The sequence below is a fragment of the Papio anubis genome, chromosome 4, assembly GCF_008728515.1.
Source record: "Papio anubis isolate 15944 chromosome 4, Panubis1.0, whole genome shotgun sequence".
NCBI lineage: Eukaryota > Metazoa > Chordata > Mammalia > Primates > Cercopithecidae > Papio > Papio anubis.
Window position 1 is genome coordinate 24,926,741 of NC_044979.1, and position 20,646 is coordinate 24,947,386.

At 38.0% G+C, this 20,646-nt stretch overlaps 1 protein-coding gene across 7 annotated transcripts in view; it reads right to left on the reverse strand.

Moving 5' to 3' along the window:
• EXOC4 (exocyst complex component 4) overlaps nucleotides 1-20,646 on the reverse strand; it is an 818,008-nt gene that overhangs the window by 436,764 nt on the left and 360,598 nt on the right. For all 7 annotated transcript variants that reach the window (XM_017957173.2, XM_021935349.2, XM_017957174.2 and 4 more), the window contains one exon: nucleotides 594-690. In XM_017957173.2, the coding sequence (XP_017812662.2) occupies nucleotides 594-690 (97 nt within the window). The remainder of the gene's footprint in view (nucleotides 1-593; nucleotides 691-20,646) is intronic.

Here is a 20,646-nt window from a genome sequence, read left to right on the forward strand (position 1 = left end):
TCATATTTCTTCAGAGACCTGCCAGTTCTCAAAGGATATCTCAGACATTAGTGTAAATGATTAGGACAGATTATGTGTTGGCAATTTTTTCCTGTAAAGGGCCAGAGAGTAAGTATTTCAGGCTTTGTGGGCCATATGAGTTCTGTTGCAATTAAAAGTCTGCACTTGTAGCACAAAAGCAGCTATGGACAATATGTAAACAAATGAGCATGTCTGTGTGTCAATAAAAATGTATTTAAAAATACATGTGCAGGGCAGATTTCTCCAGTAAGCCATAGTTTGCCAACTCCTGAGACAGAAAAGAAAGAGACAGGGAGGGAAGGAGGGAAGGGAAGAGGGCGGGAGAGGGACAGAGATAGAGAGTGTGAAAGAAAGAAAATCAAATAAAAGTATTTACTCCTGAAAATAAGTAGCTACTCAGTGGGACTGAGATTATCTGTTAAACTGACTAACTTTGATAGTGAGGCCCTAAAAATAGAACAAATTTCTTTTATGACTTGTTTCAATGCTGACGCAACAACTGGCATTCAGTAGAGCAGCACAAATAATGAAAATATTGATCTTCAGGAAGTACATCATAGCACTTGACTTACCTTAGTAATGGGTGGAATATGACGGTAATGTTTCTGGCTCCAGGTTTGCAGACAAATTTTGTTCCTCCACCTTCAATTAAGTTGTCATCAGGACCCCCTTTCAGAAGAAAGAAAAAAAAGAGACTTAGCTCATTGAAATGTTTATAAATAAACAAACCAAGGATATCTAGATGAGTCCTATACTGTCATAATTAGGACCATCTTTGCAAGCAATAACCTTCGGTATGTACAAAATTATTTTGAACGACTTCATCCAGTCTTCCTCACTTGAATAAACAATAGATTAGAATTTTCACTCTGGCCGGGCAAGGTGGCTCACAGCTGTGGTCCCACCAGTTTGGGAGGCTGAGGAGGGTTGAGCACTTGAGGCCAGGAGTTCGAGATCAGCCTGGCCAATATGATGAAACCCTGTCTCTATTAAAAATTTTTTAAAAATAGCCAGGCGTGGTCACATGTGCCTGTAGTCCCAGCTACTCGGGAGGTTGAGGCAGGAGAATTGCTGGAACCCGGGAGGCGGAGGTTGCAGTGAACCAAGATTGCACCACTGCACTAAAGCCTGGGCGACAGAGCGAGACTGCATCTCAAAACAAACAAACAAACAAACAAACACCCAGCATTTTTACTCTGAGTAAGAACATGGAATCACAGTAAGAACAAATGCTACATTTAAAGGAACAGTGCAAGGCTACAATTCCGTTAAGGTGAAAATTTTGATCTCTAATGACCAGGGTCCATCTTGGACAGTATGGGACATAAAGCTTTCAGAGAAAGGATGAAGTGCCTGCCATTCTAAGTTGCTGCACATTGTAAAGATTGGAGCAGAGATTCATATAAGCCTAACTTACCACAGTTTATCAAATCTGAGACCCCAATGATTATAAGACACACTATTATTTTACATATCACCAAGAATAAAAAAAAGTCCCGCTATTTAAACTATATAATGCTTTCTTGGAATGTTTCCTTTTCCTTATTGAATAGCTCCTTTGGCTTTTTACATAAACAAATGGTTACCATAAACCTCTCAGGCACATTCAATAAGGAAATATAAGAAAAATAAGTTTGTTAAGGTATTCTTAACACTAAGTAATATTTGAAGCCTAGCTCTTTCGAATCACTCTGACTCAGAGTTTTCAATGTCCTTGTTTTCTAAACATTGTCATCCACTGTCACCAAGAGCGTGTGTTTCATAAAAGAGTGCTTCATGCTGCATCCTATATTTTATTCCACACTGCAGATATCCATCCTGCAAAGTTTAAAGTTGATGCTTTCTTGATGCTATCAGAAGGTTTAAACAGAAGGCTTTCCTATCCCGACCAGGACTCATACTCTTTCCTCAAATGGTCCTTAATTGCTTCATTAACGGAAACACTGAAGGGTCATGGTGCAAGCAGTAACGCAGGCTCACACACACTGCACCGGTGACAATTCACCGTGACTGGTTTCCAGTAGGCAGCCATTAAGATGCCACTGATTTCAGATACATCCTCATTTCAGAGAATTTAGAATGTGAAAAGATGTATCACTTTGGATGTTGGGAAAAATGCTCTCCCCCTACTTGTGTTTCTTGCCACTATAATGAAGTTCACCTAATGTAATCTCTGACCTCTTTCCACCTTTTACCCACTCCAGGGACAGTGATATAATGCCTCTGACTGATAAAAATTGAGAAGAAAAGGCTGGGCATGTATGGCTTAGCAACTCCCATATTCCACTTTAGAAACTAGAGTGCCTGAAGACAGTTAAGTGGTGTCTGGTGTAAGTTTAGCTATAAAGGCCCTGCTTTGTCAGAGAACGCCTGAAGTGGGCCAACATCTTTTCTAAATGGGTGAGTAAATCTGTTTAATTGTGATGTTCAGTTAGCAAGCTTTGTTTGATTCTCAAACTGGGTTACATCCTGCAATCTGGCTTAAATCAATATAAAAGTGACATTTCACTTACTATCTACCTTACTTATTTCTCAATAGTTTCAAAACTCTGGCAGGAAAGATGGGTACTCTTTAGTGGGCTTCCTCAAAGCCCTAGCAATCTACAATTACAACATTTGGTTTCCTTCTTCTAAATTAAACATTTTCTTTCTGAGTATAGTTCTTTGCATGTTACCAAACACAGCTAAATCTCCCTTGATTTATTATCTATCTGAATGGTCTCTAGGCATCTTGGAAATTGACTGATAAAAACATGTGAAGCTTCAGAAATCCATACCCTGGATCATCAGGACTTCCCAGAGGCATCAGAGTCTAGACATTTGGATCAGTTGTTTCTACCAACTAATCAGAGCATACTTTTTCTTAAGAATAACCAAAAATACAATGGCATAGTCAACCCTTAATTAAAAATCGTGGACTGTTTTTTCTCATTAAAAAAAATCAATCTTGTACAAGGTTTGCATCAGAGATATGAACGTGCTGCTAAATTTTGCTGAGTTAAGGAAAGCATGAAGACTAAAAAAAACACTATACTTCTAATAAAATCCTCCTTGAAAGGTCACATGGTATAGTTATAAAAATGATAGAATAAGTATAACTTCTTTAACAACATATTTCCTTTTAAGATTATAAAATCTAGTCAGAATTCATTCACGAAGGAGATGTGTATAGAAGAAACCGGGATATACTCTACACTTCAGGAACAGGTAAATAAGTCTACATAAAAATAATGTAATAATCGACCCAATATGAACATGTCTTTTGATAACCTATATGAGATAGACTAGATGATTTCCAACAGTTTATACATATTCTGAAGTGCTACGATATTAGGCACTCAATAATTAAATTCAGACCTGACTAACCCGGCTTCATTCAAATGAAAACCTGCACGTATGGTAAATGCGCTGTATGCATGTGTACTTCTATGCCTTAGCCACACTGCGCTACCATCTGGAAGTCTCTCTCCCCTCGCACCATTTCTTTGGGTCCCACATCTATTCCCAAACTGACAAATGCCCCTCTCTCAAAGTCCACAATTCCATTAACAGTGACTATGTATAAAATAACCCATAAGAACCTTAACACAAGTCACTTCTGTTACTATGTGTTTTCTTCCTTATGTCACTTTTTCCCACCTGGAGTGTAACTTCCTGGAAAGTGATTAAACAAGAATACATTTGCTGAATGAAAGGAAAAAAGACCTAACTTGCTAAAATGTTATAGCAATTAGATGAGACAGTATGTGTGAAAGCTTAATAAATGTAAACTGTCAAAACCTGAATAAATGTAAGCAACTGTCAAAAACTAATAAAGGTAAGCAAATCTCACTGTATCATCAAAGCTGTATAGGGAGTAAGTGTGCTTAATAAACATTTGTTGATGACCATATTACAGAGAACAAAGATAACAAAAGATAAGCTACAATACCAAAAATAAAGCATCAGAGTCACTAGAAATGTCAGTGAGAGGAAGATATGGCTGTGAAAATATAGGCACAATGACAGAGTATGAGGTTAGAAACTAAATAATACTTTCATTAGTTCTAAACCCCTGCTAGCTACAAAAAGATGATTACTGATTCACATAGTGCAGTTAAGCTAAATAAAAAGTAAAGTTCAGAGAGAAATATGTAAAAAGAGACTCTCCTCCCTACCCCAAGCCCTAACCAAATTTCCACCTACAGGAACCTCATATACTCTTCCAGTTCCATTACCAAATGCCATCTATACTGCACTTGTCATGATTTCCTCTTGAAGATGAGAAGTCAAATGTTTCTTACTACATTACCAATAAACAGAGCCAACCCAATGAAAATTTTCTTGAAAATAAAGCTGTCAGAAACAAAAGTAAAGGTCATGGCCAAAAATCCTAAGGTCTGAGTCCTGACCCCCTGAAATCTACTTTAGCATTTCAGTATTCTTAGTGAAAAACAAAACTCACTTTTCCTCACGTGCCTTCTCATCTTCTCATGATCAAATAACCTGGACCTACTGTCAGGAACCTTTTTTTTTTTGAGATGGAGTCTCGCTGTGTCCCCCTGGCTGATGTACACTGGTGAGATCTCGGTTTACTGCAACCTCCACCTCCCAGGTTCAAGTGATTCTCCTGCCTCAGCCTCCTGAGCAGCTGGTATTACAGGCACGCACCACCATGCCTGGCTAATTTTTGTATTTTCAGTAGAGACGGGGCTTCACCATGTTGGCCAGGCTAGTCTCGAACTCCTGACCTCAAGTGATCCTCTTGCCTCAGTCTCCCAAAGTGCTGGGATTACAGGTGTAGGCCACCATGTCTGGCCAGGAGCCTTCTTAAGGAACATGTTGTTCAATCCTGGTTAGAGCACTGGACAGGTCAGAGCACTCCTTCCCTTCATTATATTTATGGTCTAATTGCAGCTGTGAGAAGCCAAGTGACAGGTACCATAGAAAATGTTGAATGATGATGGATGGCTGGAATGCAAGGGAACCCGACAATAGTATTACAAGTGGAATATACTACGCAAAAGGAGAAGAAAGGCCCCAGATTATTTCCTATTTTTAACAATGAGGACGATGATTTGACACGCTGTCCCAGACAGATGGCAACAGGCACCGAGGCCACCTGATAACTGCTGGAATGACAACATCTTAGTGTTCACAGGCTGGTCCCTTCTTTTAGAATTCATTTGCTTTTAAGTAATAAGATTCCACATTTATTTATTCCTTGATTCTACCCAACTAGAGTTTAATGTGGTTTGTAATAAATATTGTCATATTAATAAAACACAAACAGAAACTAAAGCCTCAGAAAGAAATGGTAACAGGATTCTCACCGAAATAACTATGGAACAGAGGGAAGAATCAAAATGATCTTGTGTCAAACATCAGACCACTATTCATTATTAGCATAAGTGTGATAAAATTATTTAAATTCTCTGAGTCTCAGCCTTCCCATTTATAAAATAAGGATTGCAATAAACTCTTTCAAAGACTTGTGATGTTTAAGGAAAGTAACGTAGATGAGGGCATTCAGTACAATGTTCTGTGCCGAGTACATCGCCAATGTTCTTTTCCTTTTCCATTAGAATTACCAAACACTGAAGGATCTGATTTCACAAACTAGGGAGAAAGAAAGTCCAAATTCAAAAAATGTTGTTCTTGTTACTTTAGGCAACACAATACTAGTCAATATCATTAATGAGACCAACTTTACAACAAATGTGTGAAACATGCTTGCCTTATTTTTGTGGAAATATTACTGTAGCAAAAGATTTAGAAATTTGCTGGGAACACTTAGCAGGACAGAAAGAAAAAACGCTTTCTCTAGTCTTAATTTTTCCATTTTTTTTTTAATTTATAAAAACATTAGATAGTGTTAGCCATTGTTCCCCCTACTCTTTTTTTTTTTTTTTTTTTTTAAAGCGATGAGGTCAGGCTGGGTGCGGTGGCTCACACCTGTAATTCCAGCACTTTGGGAGGCTGAGGTGGGCAGATTACCTGAGGTGAGGAGTTCGAGACCAGACTGGCCAACATGGTGAAAACCTGTCTCTACTAAAAATACAAAAATTAACCAGGCGTGGTAGTGCATGCCTGTAATCCCAGCTACTCGGGAGGCTGAGGCAGGAGAATTGCTTGAGCCCGGGAGGCAGAGGTTGCAGTGGGCCAAGATCACGCCACTGCACTCCAGAATGACCAACACAGTCAGACTCTGTCTCAAAAAGAAAGGAAAAAAAAAGAGAGAGAGAGAGAGAGAGAGATGGGGTCTCGCTCTGATGCCCAGGCTGGAGTGCAGTGGTGTGATCACAGGGTTCCTCCCACCTCAAGTTCCTGAGTAGCTGAGACTACAGGTGCATACCAACATACCTGGTTCATCTTTTATTTTTTGTAGAAACAGGGTCTCAACATGTTGCCCAGGATGGTCTTGAACTCCTAAACTCAAGCGATCCTCCCACCTTGGCCTCCCAAAGTAGTAGGGAGTGCCCAGCCCTACTCTTTATTTTTCAATTAAAAATAATGAATATTAAATGTATAGATGTTGAAATTATAACCATCTTTTACCAAGTGCTCAAGTGAAAATAGCATAAAATTGATCATGACTTTTTGAGCCACAGGAAGTCGCATGCCCCATCTGACCTTTTTAACGTGTCCTGATTTTTAAATTGGCCTTTCCACGTAGAAAAGAACCACAGTGAAGGTGAATTCTTTTATAGCAAATATTCTGCTTCATAACTACTTTCTAAGGATTATGAAATAGTATACAGTATAATAAATATGGAATTCCTGACTGCATCAATAAATGGGGTCTTTAATTGGCTCTAAGAGCCAGCTGAATGGTTCAAGAGTTCCCTGAATTCACAGCTGTCACCCTGCCAGAGGGGTTCTTTTAGATTACATTTCTTAGCAAGTGCTTATTCTTAAAGCACATGTGATCATTATGGCTTAATGCTGTTGCTGCTCCTACCACCACCACTAAACTTGTCAGAAGGGTAACCTTGTTACAAGTATGTGACCTTGGGGTTTGTTGCTACATCAAGAAGACACAAAGGTAAAATACTTATCCTTACCCTCAAATGATTTACTATCACAGCAAAGTCAAGTAAATCAGGATTAGTGATGGTACTGTGTTACCCAAGAGCGAGTTGCTGCTGGACACAGGAAGAAAATCCAGGCAACAAGCCCCTTCAAGCAAAGAATTACCTTTTGCATTCAACTCTTAGGTAGTGTGTCATTATTATTAATAACAACAATACTATGTTGTTCATAATTGTATTATTTGTGCCTAAGACAGTTTCTACCAGGGAATAAGCACTCAGTATATTTGTTGAATGAACATATGCACAAACAAAATATGAGAAAGAATCTCTTTTTTAGAACAAGTGAATTCTACCTACAAACCAACTAGGAGCAAATAGTAATTATGTTTTTACATAAAGTTTGCTCAGTGAGAAATCCATGTTTCAAGAAAGGGCTGAAAAAGTATATTGATTACAGTATTATTTATAAAAGATAATCTCACAAATAGAAATAAATTCATTATTCTCATCATAAGACAAGTAAATGTCTTGCCAATATTGTGTTCAATTATATTTTATTCTTGTGTAGCTCTCGTGTTGTACTTTAGGTTAAGACAGGTGCCAAGTATTATCCTGGATATGTAGAAAAAAGACAAAAGAAGGGCAAGGGGCAATTCTGATTTATCAAACATCTACTAAGAAACTGGCACTATGCTGAATCCTTTACATAAAAATACTCGCTTCATCCTAATAATATTCCTGTCATATTATTATCTACCATCGAAATGAAAAAATGGAGGCTCATGGCAGGGGATTAAGGGGCATGAAGTGTCTTGCTCAAGGTCACACATAGAGTAGGTTCATTATTCAAACTTCAGTCTGTTTCTCCAAGAACAATTTTTTCAACTATATATCCTACAATGTGCTTAATATCATTTTATGTTTCCAAGGAATTTGCAGGTTGAATAAAAGGACGCAGATAATAGTAGTGCAGGAAACGTTTAAAACAGGGACCACTGAACACTGATATTGTGATGGAGTTTGACACACAAAATGTTTTCCATGGAATCAACATTAAATAAAGCAGTTTGTTATTCCAGCCAAAACACAAAAAGCCTCATTATAAATGTAGGTGAAGCTTAAGAGAAACAATATATAGGTTATGTCCTATATATATAAATATAATGATCATGTATGCAAGGTTTGGGTGGTCCAACTGAAGCTAGAAATACTCTCCTCTCTAATACAGTCCCAGTACCAAGAACTAGAGCTCTGCGTTTTTCTGTCTCTCCTGACTAGTAGTGACTATGATGCTACTTATCCCATCTTCACCTTCAAACTGTTGGTGAGAGCTCCCTGGGTGTCAAAAACATGAAGGCAGGAATGAAAAAAAAGGGGGGTTTGCAACCTTCAAGAAAAGAACTGTGGAGAGTTCACCTGTCATCCCAGAAACACTGATAGAAATCCATCTATTCTGTTTCTCCTTCAAAAGGAGAAAAAGAAAATCAGCCAGGTGCGATGGCTCATGCCCTTAATTCCAGTGCTGTGGGAGGCCAAGATGGGAAGATGACTTGAGGCCAGGAGTTAGAGACCAGCCTGGGCAATGTAACGAGACCCTATCGCTACACAAAATTAAAAAATGAGCCCAGCCTGGTGAGGAGCAACTGTAGTTCCAGGTACTTGAGAGGCCAAGGCACGAAGATAGCTTGAGTCCAAGAGTACAAGGTTGCAGTGAACCATGATTGCACCACTGCCCACCAGCCTGGGTAACAGAGTGAGACCCTATCTTTATTGGATGGACGGATGGATAGATAGACAGACAGACAGACAGACAGACAAAAGAAAAATAGTCAACAGACCTTTCTTGCTTCTGTTACTGTCACTGCAGACCATTTCCACACTTCTAATCATCCGAGACCCAAATAATGTCTTGCAGTTTCCTCACGACACAGAAAAAAGCTATGGTTTAAACGTCCCCTCCAAAACTCACATTGAAATTTAATTGCCACGCAACAGTATTAAGAGGTAGGGCCTTAAAAAGGTGGCCATAAGGCTCCAGAGAAATGAAGGAAATAAGGCAAATTCCAAGGATCTCAACTCAGAGGAGAAAGGACAGATCCTTTTGGTTCTCCCTAGTCACTCGCAGGAATAGGCATAATGTCAAGAAAGAGAATCTAAATGTGGGACTGCCTAATGATGGATCATTGTGAGAAGGACATCTCTCATATGTGCTGAAGTAAAAAGAACAGCATGTCATGTGTATGTGCAGTATCTTGTGTGTGCTGGAAACGTCCATGCCAGTAGACTGCTAGAATGGAAATAACTAATCGAAGTTTTGCTTCAAGTACAATTCTCTCTTAGATTTTTGGCTAACGACCATAAAATAATCCTCATAAAGAAATAAAAATCATATTTTTTGCAGTTCAACAACTGAGTGCATTCTAGCTCCTAAATAGCAATGAATTTTATAATAATCTACTATTTATTTCGAGGTAATCTCTTGGTTTAGAACACAAAACAAGAGAAAAAAAAGCAGCTTTCTCAATTATCTCCTTACAATACATTAAAAGAGGAGTGAAAGGACAAGATAACAAGGGAAGAAACAAAAATGAAGCAACAAATTTGAAGGTTAATAACAGCTCATCCTGAGCCATCAGTAAAATGTGTTCACCTGGAGCTCTTCCCTGAGCATAAGTCAAAGGAGGGTCCATTAGCAGCAGTGCCCAGTGTTTCTACAATAGAGTCTGAAAACGGCATGTTCTAGGAAGAGCAAAATGTAAGATATGAGCCAATTACAAAAGGATCCACAGTGACTCCATGCATATTTTTAAACGGTTGATCAACAAGGCACAAGGGAGTTTTCACTGACAACCCAGTGAGGAGCATTCCTATCCTTGTGACATTATCCTACAACTCACTTTATTTTAAGGTTACCTTGGAAGATTGCAGTAATTCTCTTTCCACTCTAACTGATTCTCTAGATTTAATTATCTTGAATCTATTAAATATGTTTCAGTGGCTATTTGGGTATATCTAGCTCAGAGATTCTCATGTGTGTGAGCTGGGGAACTGTACTTCTAACTACATTTCATTTTTTTTTTTTTCACTAAGCATAATGTTTTCAAGGTTCATCAGTGGTGTAGCAGGCATCAGTACTTCATTTCCTTTTATGGAAGAATAATATTCCAATGCATGTATATACCACATTTAATTTATCCATTTATCAGCAGATGAACATTTGGGCATCTCTACTGTTTGGATTAAATAATGCTGCTAGAAACACCCAGGTACAAGTTTTGTGTGGATGCATGTTTCAGTTCTCCTCAGTATATACTGTATCTAGAACTGAAATTGCTAAGTCATATGGTAACTCTGTGTTAAACATCTTCAGAAACTGCCCGATTGCTTTTCAGACAGGCTGAACCCTAATGCTAGGTTTTTTGTTTTTAAGTAACTAGTTGCTTAACAGAAAATGGCAGGGCCCAGTGGCTCATGCCTGTAATTCCACTACTTTGGGAGGCTGAGGCGGGTGGATCACTTGAGGCCAGGAGTTCGAAACCAGCCTGGCCAACATGGTGAAACCTGGTCTCTATTAAAAATACAAAAAAATTAGCCAGGTGTGGTGATGCACATTTGCGGTCCCAGCTATGTGGGAGGCTGAGTCAGGAGAATTGCTTGAACTTGGGAGGTGAAAGCTGCAGTGAGCCAAGATCCAGCCACTGCACTCCAGCCTGGGTAACAGAGGGAGACTCTCTCTCTCAAAAAAAAAAAAAAAAAACCACACAGAAAAAGGGGACATGGGGAGACAGAGAAGGTAGGCAGCATGCAGAGAAAGTATGAATATTTTCTTCTCTAGGCTCTGTCACCTGGCTCTTGTAGGAGTGGTCTTGTGTATGTCAAAGAATCATTGAGAAGGCATTACCAGACATAAGAGATGATGGCTAGAGCAGAAGCACTGGGGAACTGGGCCAACTAGGAAACTATCTGTGCTATTTGTATTCTTTGAACTAAGTGTCTATTCTGTTTTATCACTCACGATTAAAACAGACAATAAGGTTTCTCTTCTCATTCAACTTTCAGATTGCAGAAGACTTTACTGTTTGCTCTGTAATTCTTGTTACAGCAAGAATGATATGAAGGACAACAGAATGCCATGAAGTTCTCTAATCAGGTAAGCCCACCTCATTGCTGTCCTAAAGCGTATGGTTGGCTAGCTGAGAATCCTCTGATGACAGCTTGCCAGTTGAGCAGTAGATTTATGATGCAAATAAGCCTCAAACTGAAAACATTTTGACCTATCAATCTTATTTTGTCTGTGAAAGGGTCCACAAAAGAGCTCAGGCCACTGGAAATTCTTAGTGCTAGTTCACATAGAAGAAACAGTGCTGTTTAAACGCTGTCATTGTCTTCACTCACAGAGGTGTGCTTAAATCTAAGTACTCCCAAATTTGGAAAGAAATTATTTTGAAGGGATTGGCATAACAAGTATAACTCAAAATGACTAAGAGAAGTCGGAGAGATAGAGTGCTCTGTAAATACAAAATCAGAGTCAAAATACAGGTTGCAAAACATGGTGCCATTTAGCTTACTGACAAAGATAATCAGAGCTGGCATCTAAACAGAAACAGCATTATTTCATGGCTCATTAGAAGCATCTGGATTACTGAGGCACAGGTGGTTTTAAATAACTTTACCAGCAAACCTATATTTGCTGTTTAGGTTTCACTGGCAACAGTCAACTTTCCAGGCACTCTAGGCAGCAATTTTTGTAATATTCTAACAAAATCAAAATCGGTCTTCCAAGCCAGGGAAATGTGAGCCATGACAAGATCAATATTCAAAATTACAATTGCTAGAGTCGTTTTTCCTGTTTTCACACAGAGAATGTTACATATTATTATGATATATAATATTACTTGTTGTACACTTATTATGTTCAACAAATAATTGACAAAAAATAATCATCATTTTACAGTCTATCCAGACTCAGACTATTTCTCAGATCTCCAAGGTAGAATACAGTTAAAATTTTTGCTCTGATGGAGTACTATATTGATAACAAAAGGAAATACAGTACTCCTACATATCTTCAATCAAAATAATGACACCAACTAATAGAAAAAAGGTAAGTATTCTGTTTGAAGTACTGACCTCTGTCCTTCACTGAATTCAGTAAATTCAATGTTGACCATCCACCAAAGCAAAAAGTAGTGAATTTTTCCAATCTTATTTGCTCCACATTTGTCTAGCACACTTACATGAAAACTCAAAATTTTTATTTTCCATCTGATCGGTCTTGATTGTTATAACATTTTGAATATTATCTGATCTCAAAATTCCAGTTCTAGGAATTTACTCGCAACCGCATGGGTGAAATTCAGATTTGGCAACAAAGATGTTCCTCACAGAATGGTATATTGAACTTCAAAAAAACAAAACTCTCAAAATGCAAAACAGAGACTAGATTAAACAAACATAAATACAGATACACACACACACATATATATAACTAGAATATTATGCATCCATTAAAAATAAACACTTCAATAAAGCAAGAAAAAGATATAAAAGGCAGGCGTCATTAAGGTGAAAGGTTATTAACTAAAATCATATTACAAAATGAGCCTGTATCATGTGTCTGATAATTACAATACTGGAAGTCTCTGTTGATCTGGTTCTTCTCCTTTCACCTCTACTGAATCCTGATTAACTTTTTCCTGTGTATCATGTGTGTATATGTTTGTATGTTTTATACTCTCATCTTCCTTAGATCTTTATCTATAGCAATTCTTTAAGGCCCGGTTTGAAAGTAGGTCCCATCCCAACCATTAGCAACAGTTCTGCTAATCCACTTAAGGAACACATTTGGAACTCAATTCTCACTTTAAACTTTCCTCACATTATCCAGAGGATGTATATTTTGACAAGACATCTAGTTAAGAATTCTTTAGGGATGTTTTTCTCCTCTCAGCCTGTGTCAAGGTGACCAACTTTCTTTTAGTCTCTTACAGGAGGTGGGGTATTATGGGAAAGAGACGATATTTTTAGATGATCCATATGCTTTATGTAGAAGATGGGGATGCTTCTGTCAAGACTCCCCAGGTTGCACAGGTCCTGGGCTTTGTTCTGTTTCTCCTGTGTCATGCTAGTTCACTTGGGTTTAGTAAATACCCTTAGGGTGAAAATGGCTTTAGCAGTACTTTGTCTAATATCTCCCTACAGCTCGTTGATGTTATTTTGTTTATGTGAATCCTATCTTTCTTCAGTTCATCAAAGCAATTCAACACATTTTTGAATGTTTTATCTGGCATTTTTAGTTTTTTCATGAAATGATCAATGAAGGTACTAGTTATGCTGGAGAGAGAAGTCTCCACGCAACCCTCTCTTTATGGAACAGTCTACAAATAACTTCACCTCACCATTCAGTTGTTCCAGCGTGAGTGTCTTTGGATTCTACTCAGATAAACTGTTACTGTTTTTATGGTTTTAGTCCATTTTCTTGTAATCCTAACTAAGGCAATCACTATAAATAATCCAAAAATAATTAATATAGAGCAGGATACAGCTTTTGCCTTAAATGTTATAACTGGATATAGTGAAATATAATGATATATAATACAACGCAATTCATAGATTACAAAATCAGATATTAGGAAAACAAAGTTCTCTATCTAACTTTGACATAAAGTATATGGCATTAAGTAAGCTACTTAACCTATCTGGGACTTCTATTTCTTGTCAATAAAATAAGGCAACCAGATGTGCTCATGAGCAATCTCCAATCTATGAATTTTGATTTTTTAGATGATAAAATTTCCTTTACAATATATTCTGTCCATTGGTTTTATTTACATTTTTCTGATACTGCATAAAATGGCATAGTAGCACCTTTTTCGAGTAGAAAGGGAGTCCAATTATTATAATCGTTGATATAGATGATAATTCTAGTAGATTTTAAAGGACTATGTTTTGCTTTGGGATATTAGTAAAGCTTCAGGAATAAATGACTGGTATCATTTGCAACTGACAGTTTTACATGATTTAGTTATGATTATTTGATACTCTCTTTCTTTTCTAAGACGCATCTTAGATCCTGCCATGATTGTCACAAAAATTCTCCAATGCAGAGAAAAAAAATGGGCAAAATTCATGACAGGTCTGTGCAATTTTGGTCTAAAAATTTTCTCAATTATTTACCACAAAACAAGTATCTGAACTTTAAGCAAGTCACTATAATCAATGGTTTTCAAAAGTATATTTCCTTCAGAATTGCTTTAATAGGGAAACACATTATTTCATTTCATTCAAAAACGTATGATTAGTAATCTATAATCAGCATCTTTGTGACTAGAAGTGGGTTCATGATGAAATAAACATAAGCAATCGCCATAATCCATGACCTCATGAAGTTCACATGACGATGTATTAAAAGGGTATAAAAAAGAGCACACCCAAAAATTACAAGCAAAGCTATTACAAGATAAACCAAAGGAATAAAAAAGCCTTCCAACAAGACAAAACTATTGCTCTTGAGTTTGGAAACCAACTTATATATGCACAATAAAATCCAGGGAGAAACATGAAGTTACCATTGTTTGGTAGAGAAAACAGGACACTGTTCCTCTACAACATAGGCCAATATTAATAATATAGGTAAACAGACTGGCAATGGTAACATATAACACAGACTCCTAATATTGGTATTCAATACATACTACATTTGACTGATCAAAAACAGTGACTCAATCACACAACAAATAACTACTTATCAACAGTTTCTAAACACATCACATAAAAGTACTGCTACAACCTCTTCCTGGAAAAACACTTTTTCTTTGTATTTCTTTAATGATTGGTTGCCAGGCGCGGTGGCTCACACCTATAATCCCAGCACTTTGCGAGGCCGAGGCCGGCAGATCATGAGGTCAGCAGATCGAGAGCATCCGGGGCTAACACGGTGAAACCCCATCTCTACTAAAAACATAAAAAATTAGCCAGGCATGTGGCAGGCACCTATAATCCCAGCTACTCGGGAGGCTGAGGCAGGAGAATGGCATGAACCCGGGAGGCGGAGCTTGCAGTGAGCCAAGATCGGGCCACTGCACTGCAGTCTGGGGGACAAAGCGACACTCCATCTCAAAAAAAAAAAAAAATGGTGATTCTGCTTTTTAAATGTTGTTTTTCAAAAGTCTAAAATACAGACAAAGCTTTTTTAAAATAAAATGTACTTGTCGATTTAGCTCAGGAGAGAACAGAGACAGGTAGAGGTTACCAACAAAAAGGCTCTGATAATACTAGACAAAGCAACTTAAGCCTAAAAACTAACGGTCCATGGAATACAACTCAGCGTAAACATTTTTATCTCAGTCACCAAGCACCACTCCACCAACAGAGAACTGAGAAATTAAAACAAAAAGACTGGAGGCAGATGAAATTTGAATACAGCTAATCCTTCAACAAAGCTGGAGTTAGGGTTGCTCCTCCCATTCCAGTCAAAAATCGCTATATAACTTTTGACTTCCTAAAAACTTAACTATTAATAGCCTACTGTTGACCAGCAGCCTTACGATAACATAAATAGAAAAATTAACATATATTTTGGATGTGTGTTATACTGTACTGTTATATTAAAGTAAGCTAGAGATAAGGATATCATAAGGAAGAGAGAATTTTACTATTCACTAAGTAAAAGTCAATCGTAAAAATAAATCACCCTCGTTTTCTTCATTTTGAGTAGATGAGGGGGGAGGAGGAGGAGGGAGAAAAGGAGGGGTTGGTCTTGCTATCTCAGGAGTGGAAGAGACAAAGAGGTGAGGAGGTGGAGAACATAGAAGGGGAGGCAGGAGAGGCCGGCACACTCAGTGTAACTTCACAGATGCTTTTTCATTTCTCTAACAATGTTTCTACATGGTACCAATCCTTTTACAACTGTTTGCTTTAGTTTCAGTGACTGTATCATAGAAGGCTCCATGTCATAAAAGAAGTCAAATGCAGTCTTGGATAATCTGAACCCTTCTGCCAGATTACCTCATGTCAATTTGTTTTCTGGCAATGCTTCTTCGAGATCTTCTTCCTTATCATCTGGCACTGTTTTGAAAGGACTCAACTCCATCAAGTTGTTTTCTGTTAATTCCTCTGGTATGCTGTCTGCTAGCCCTTGAATTTCTCCAAGATCTGTATCTTGAAACCCTTCACAACCACCATCTTTTTTTTTTTTTTTTTTTTTTCCGGCCATATGCAATTCTTTCATGACTTGTTTGATCAGCTCTCTTGTAAATCCTGGAAAGTCATGCACAGTATCTGAACACAGTTTTCTCCAACAATTCATTTTGGGTTTGGTGGTTTTCAAGGCATTTTCTATAACAATGGCATCTTCAATGGTGTAATCCTTTCAGACTTTCATGATGTTCTCCCTGTCAGGATTCTCTTACATAATGCTGACAATCCTTTTCACAGAGTATCATGTGCAATGAGCCTTAAAAGTGTTCATGATTCCCTGATTAGAGACACTCTGTTTGGGGGCAAGTAGACTATTCCTCCTTCAGTGTTGAACTGATGGAGTTCTGAGTGGCCAGGAGTATTGCACAATTAAAAGGCAGTTCCTTACTGATTCCTGACTTCAGGGACAAAGCATCAATGGAACCACTCCAGAAAAAGGTTGTTATTCGAGCCTTCTTACTGCACACACCAAAAGACTAGCAACTGCTGTGCGTCTTTTCCCTTCCAGACTCGGTGGTTACAGACAACGGCAGTCCCAATCATAAACCTGACTGCATTTGCACAAAAGAGTAGAGTTAGCCTATCTCTTCCTGCCTTAAATCCTGGTGTTTGCTTCTTCTCCTAATAAATATCCTTTGTGGCATTTTTCCCCCAGTGTAGGGCACTTTCATCTGCATTAAAACCTGTTCAGGCTGACATCCTTTTTCCTCAACGGGTTTCTTAACGATGTTTGGGAACTCATCTGCTGTCTCTTGGTTGGCAGAAGCTGCTTCTCCTATTAACTTGACATTTTTTAGACCAAACTTCTTTCTAAAATTATCAAACCATCCTTTGCATCCTTTCAATTTGCATTAAATTGTCCAGCTTTACATCCTTCACCTTCCTTTTGCTTTAAGTTACCATATAGTGACTTCCCCATACCTGGAATCATATTAGAGTCTATAGGTATGCCTTTCTTATAGCAGTCCTACACCCATATAAAAGCTGCATTTTCAATACCAGATAAAAAGGTATTTCACGAAAAGAACAAGGTTTTCATACCTGCTGATGCAGCTTCAATGATAGCTCCACAAATTTCCTTTTCTTTTTACAATAGCCCTTACATTGAATTCATTTATCTTGAAATGGCAGGGAACCACAGCTGCAGACCTCAATCTATAGTACGTATCAAGCAATTCAACATTTTTTTTTTTTGTAATGTCATGACTTTCCCCTGCTTCTTGGGAGCACTTCCAGCGTGACTAATGGTGCTTTGTATGGGTTCCATAGAGTTATTCAAGACTTACAGTATTGCACTAAACACGATGGAAAATACGCGAGAACTGCCAAAGATCACTTCTCACTGCCATACGAAATTTACTGGAGAGATGGACTGCTCACAAGGAGATGATTAGTATCACACAGCATTTTAAGCAAATATTTGCAACGCTTGAGCTCACGGTAACAGCAACAGGAGGTGACTATGAAATGACTGCAATAGTACAGTATGTACTATACCTAATTTTATGCAGTTATGATTCAATACTGCATCTTCATGTTTCTTTACATTTCTTTCTACTGTGAATGGCACCATGTAAGGTCTGTATTTGTGTAAAAGTTCTGATATATTTTAAGTTTTATAATAGAGTCATATATATTTTCTAATAAATGATAAAAATAGACTAACATCAACATATACTTTGTGCATTCATGACATATCTAACTTTTTCTTAATTTTTCTGCTATTTCTAGACTATACACTGTCTCCTGAGTTTTTTCAAACTACAGGTAATGTCCAAAAATTTGTTCAATATATTTATTTTTTAAAATCCACACACAAATGGACCTACACAGTTCAAACCCATGTTGTTCTGGGCCAACTATACATCCAAAAAGTATTTATGAAGTATCAGCCATGTACAGGTACAGTACAAGGTCCTGGTGATGGTAAGAACAACCACCTTTAGTTGCTCATGTCTAAAACTTTGGAGTCATCTTCACTCTTGTATTTTTGTCTACCTCTCATCCAATCCATCAGTAAGTGCTTTCCATTTTGTCATCAAAACATAAAGAATCCCAGTACCTCTCACTACCCTCACTACTACTACCTTCCAAGCCATTTGTCTCCTGGATTACTGGCCTCCTAACTGGTCTCTCTTCATCCATCCTTGCCCCCTGTAAGTGGATTGTCATACATGCCAGAGTGATACTATTAAAATACATGCCTAATCCAGTTACTCTTCTCTCCAGAATGCTCCAAAGGCTTCACATCTCATTTGAAGTAAAAGCCACGCTACTTAAAATGGCCTGTAAGACCTGTGTTCATCTTGTTCCCTCTACTATGTTAACACTCTTTCCCCAGAACTGCAGACCTCACTCCCTTACCTTCTTCAGGTCTTTAATCAACTACCTCCTTCTCAGTAAGCCCTTCCTTGGCATATAAAGTAAGAGTAAAATCCAATATAAATAAGATCATTTAAATATTAAATCTAGTCAGTAGAAAATGTATACTTCTATATACCAGCAAGTAAGAGCAAGTTTCAGAAATCTGCCCATGATGATGTAATTGTGAGAGAGATTACCTGGGAATGCCCACTAAAAGGAAACATTTGCACAAGCTCACAACTCACACAAAAATTGAAACCATATCTATATAAATGTCTGAGTCAGCTTTTTCCTCCTAATATCTATCCTAAGTGTTTTCCCATGTCATTAAATATTCTTAAGAACATGAATACTAAAGATTACAAATACTGTAGGGAAGCACCAAACATTCACCCGTCAATAGTTGTTATTAGACAGCTTGCTGCACGCCAGGCACTATGGTAGGTGCGACACGGTCCCTGCCCTCATGGAGTTGACCATATTGTAAATGAGATTATTTACATGTAGTAAATGATATTTAGCAATAGTGCAAATAAAGATGTAATTACAAATTGTCTTCTGTGTTATGAAAGATTAGAAGAGAATGGCAAGAGAGACCCTAATATCTCTATAGTACTTAACAATAATCTCCATAATATCTATTGGGGCTAATTTATGTCAAGGCCAAGGAAACCCGTTTCAGGCTTCATTTCATGGAAATGACACACGGAGACCTGAAAACAGGTGGGAGTTGGTCTGTAAAGAACAGAGGAAGGTGTGTTCTGGGCAGAGGAAGAGCATGTGTGAAGGCCCTGGCTACATTCAAGGCACTGAAAAAAGTTGAGTGTAGAAGGCTAAGGAGGAAGGAGAATGAATGAAGAAGGGAGGTAGGTAGACCAGATCAACAGGGTGTGGTAGGTCCTATGAAGGAAAAGACATTTTTTCATCCTAAGTAAAATGGGAAGCTATTAAAGATTTAGAGCAGGCGAGTGATACAATGAAAATGTCAGAAGATCATGTTGTTAAAAACTCAGAGTAACCTCTGACACAATCTTTTCCTTAATTTTTACCCTGATATAAAGTCTAGCTTCAAAATGCTTTTCCTATCTGCTCCAAAGCAAAGTATCTGAAATGTCTCCTGTTCTCCCTACCAAGCAGCACACAAAGTCTGTACCTTCTGAGACCATCATCAGTCACGCTAAAGTGACAAAACCTCTGGCTACTACCAAAGCCCATCACACCTCTCACTCCTATTTCATTGGCTTATTTTCTTGGCTAGTAACAATCTAACCATTACCACTCTATAATCTCTCTCATAATCCTCTCATTAAATGAACAAATAAAGGCCAGGCATGATGCTCATGCCTGCAATCCCAGCCTTTGGGAGGCTGAGGCAGGCAGATCATTTGAGCCCAGGAGTTCAAGACCAGCCTAGGAAACATGGTGAAACTCCATCTCTACAAAAAAAAAAAAAAAAAAAAAATAGAGAAAACAGCCAGGCCTAGTGGTGCACTCCTGTGATCCCAGCTCCTTGGGAGGCTGAGGTGGGAGGATTGTTTGAGCCCAGGAGGTCACGGCTGCAGTGGGCCATAATTACGTCACTGCATGGCAACCTGGGTGACAGAGATCCTGTCTAAAAAAACAAACAAAGAAAGAAACTATATATATATATATATTTGTTAAGTTCTTTGTAAAATTTTTATAAAGGACATTATAAATGCTAGTTACTGTAACACAGAAACAATTGTGTGTTTTGCTAATCCCTGCTGCGAGGCAATCACAAGAGTTGAATCCTCAGAGGAAAGCATGCTTAAGTTTTAGAGTTTTATTCAAGAATATAAAAAAAAAGTGGAAGAAATGGGGAATGTTTAGGTGAGAGAAGTGGAGGTGTGGGGAGGAATATGATTAGTGTCTTGTGACATGTGAAAAGCTACATGATGAAAAAGGAGTTAAAATTATATTCCATGGTCCTAGAAGACAGTATTAAAATAAACAGGCTGGAACTTTCAAAAAGGCAGATCTGACTTTATAAAAGCAAAAACTTACTAAGAAAGGCATGAAAAAGTAATGG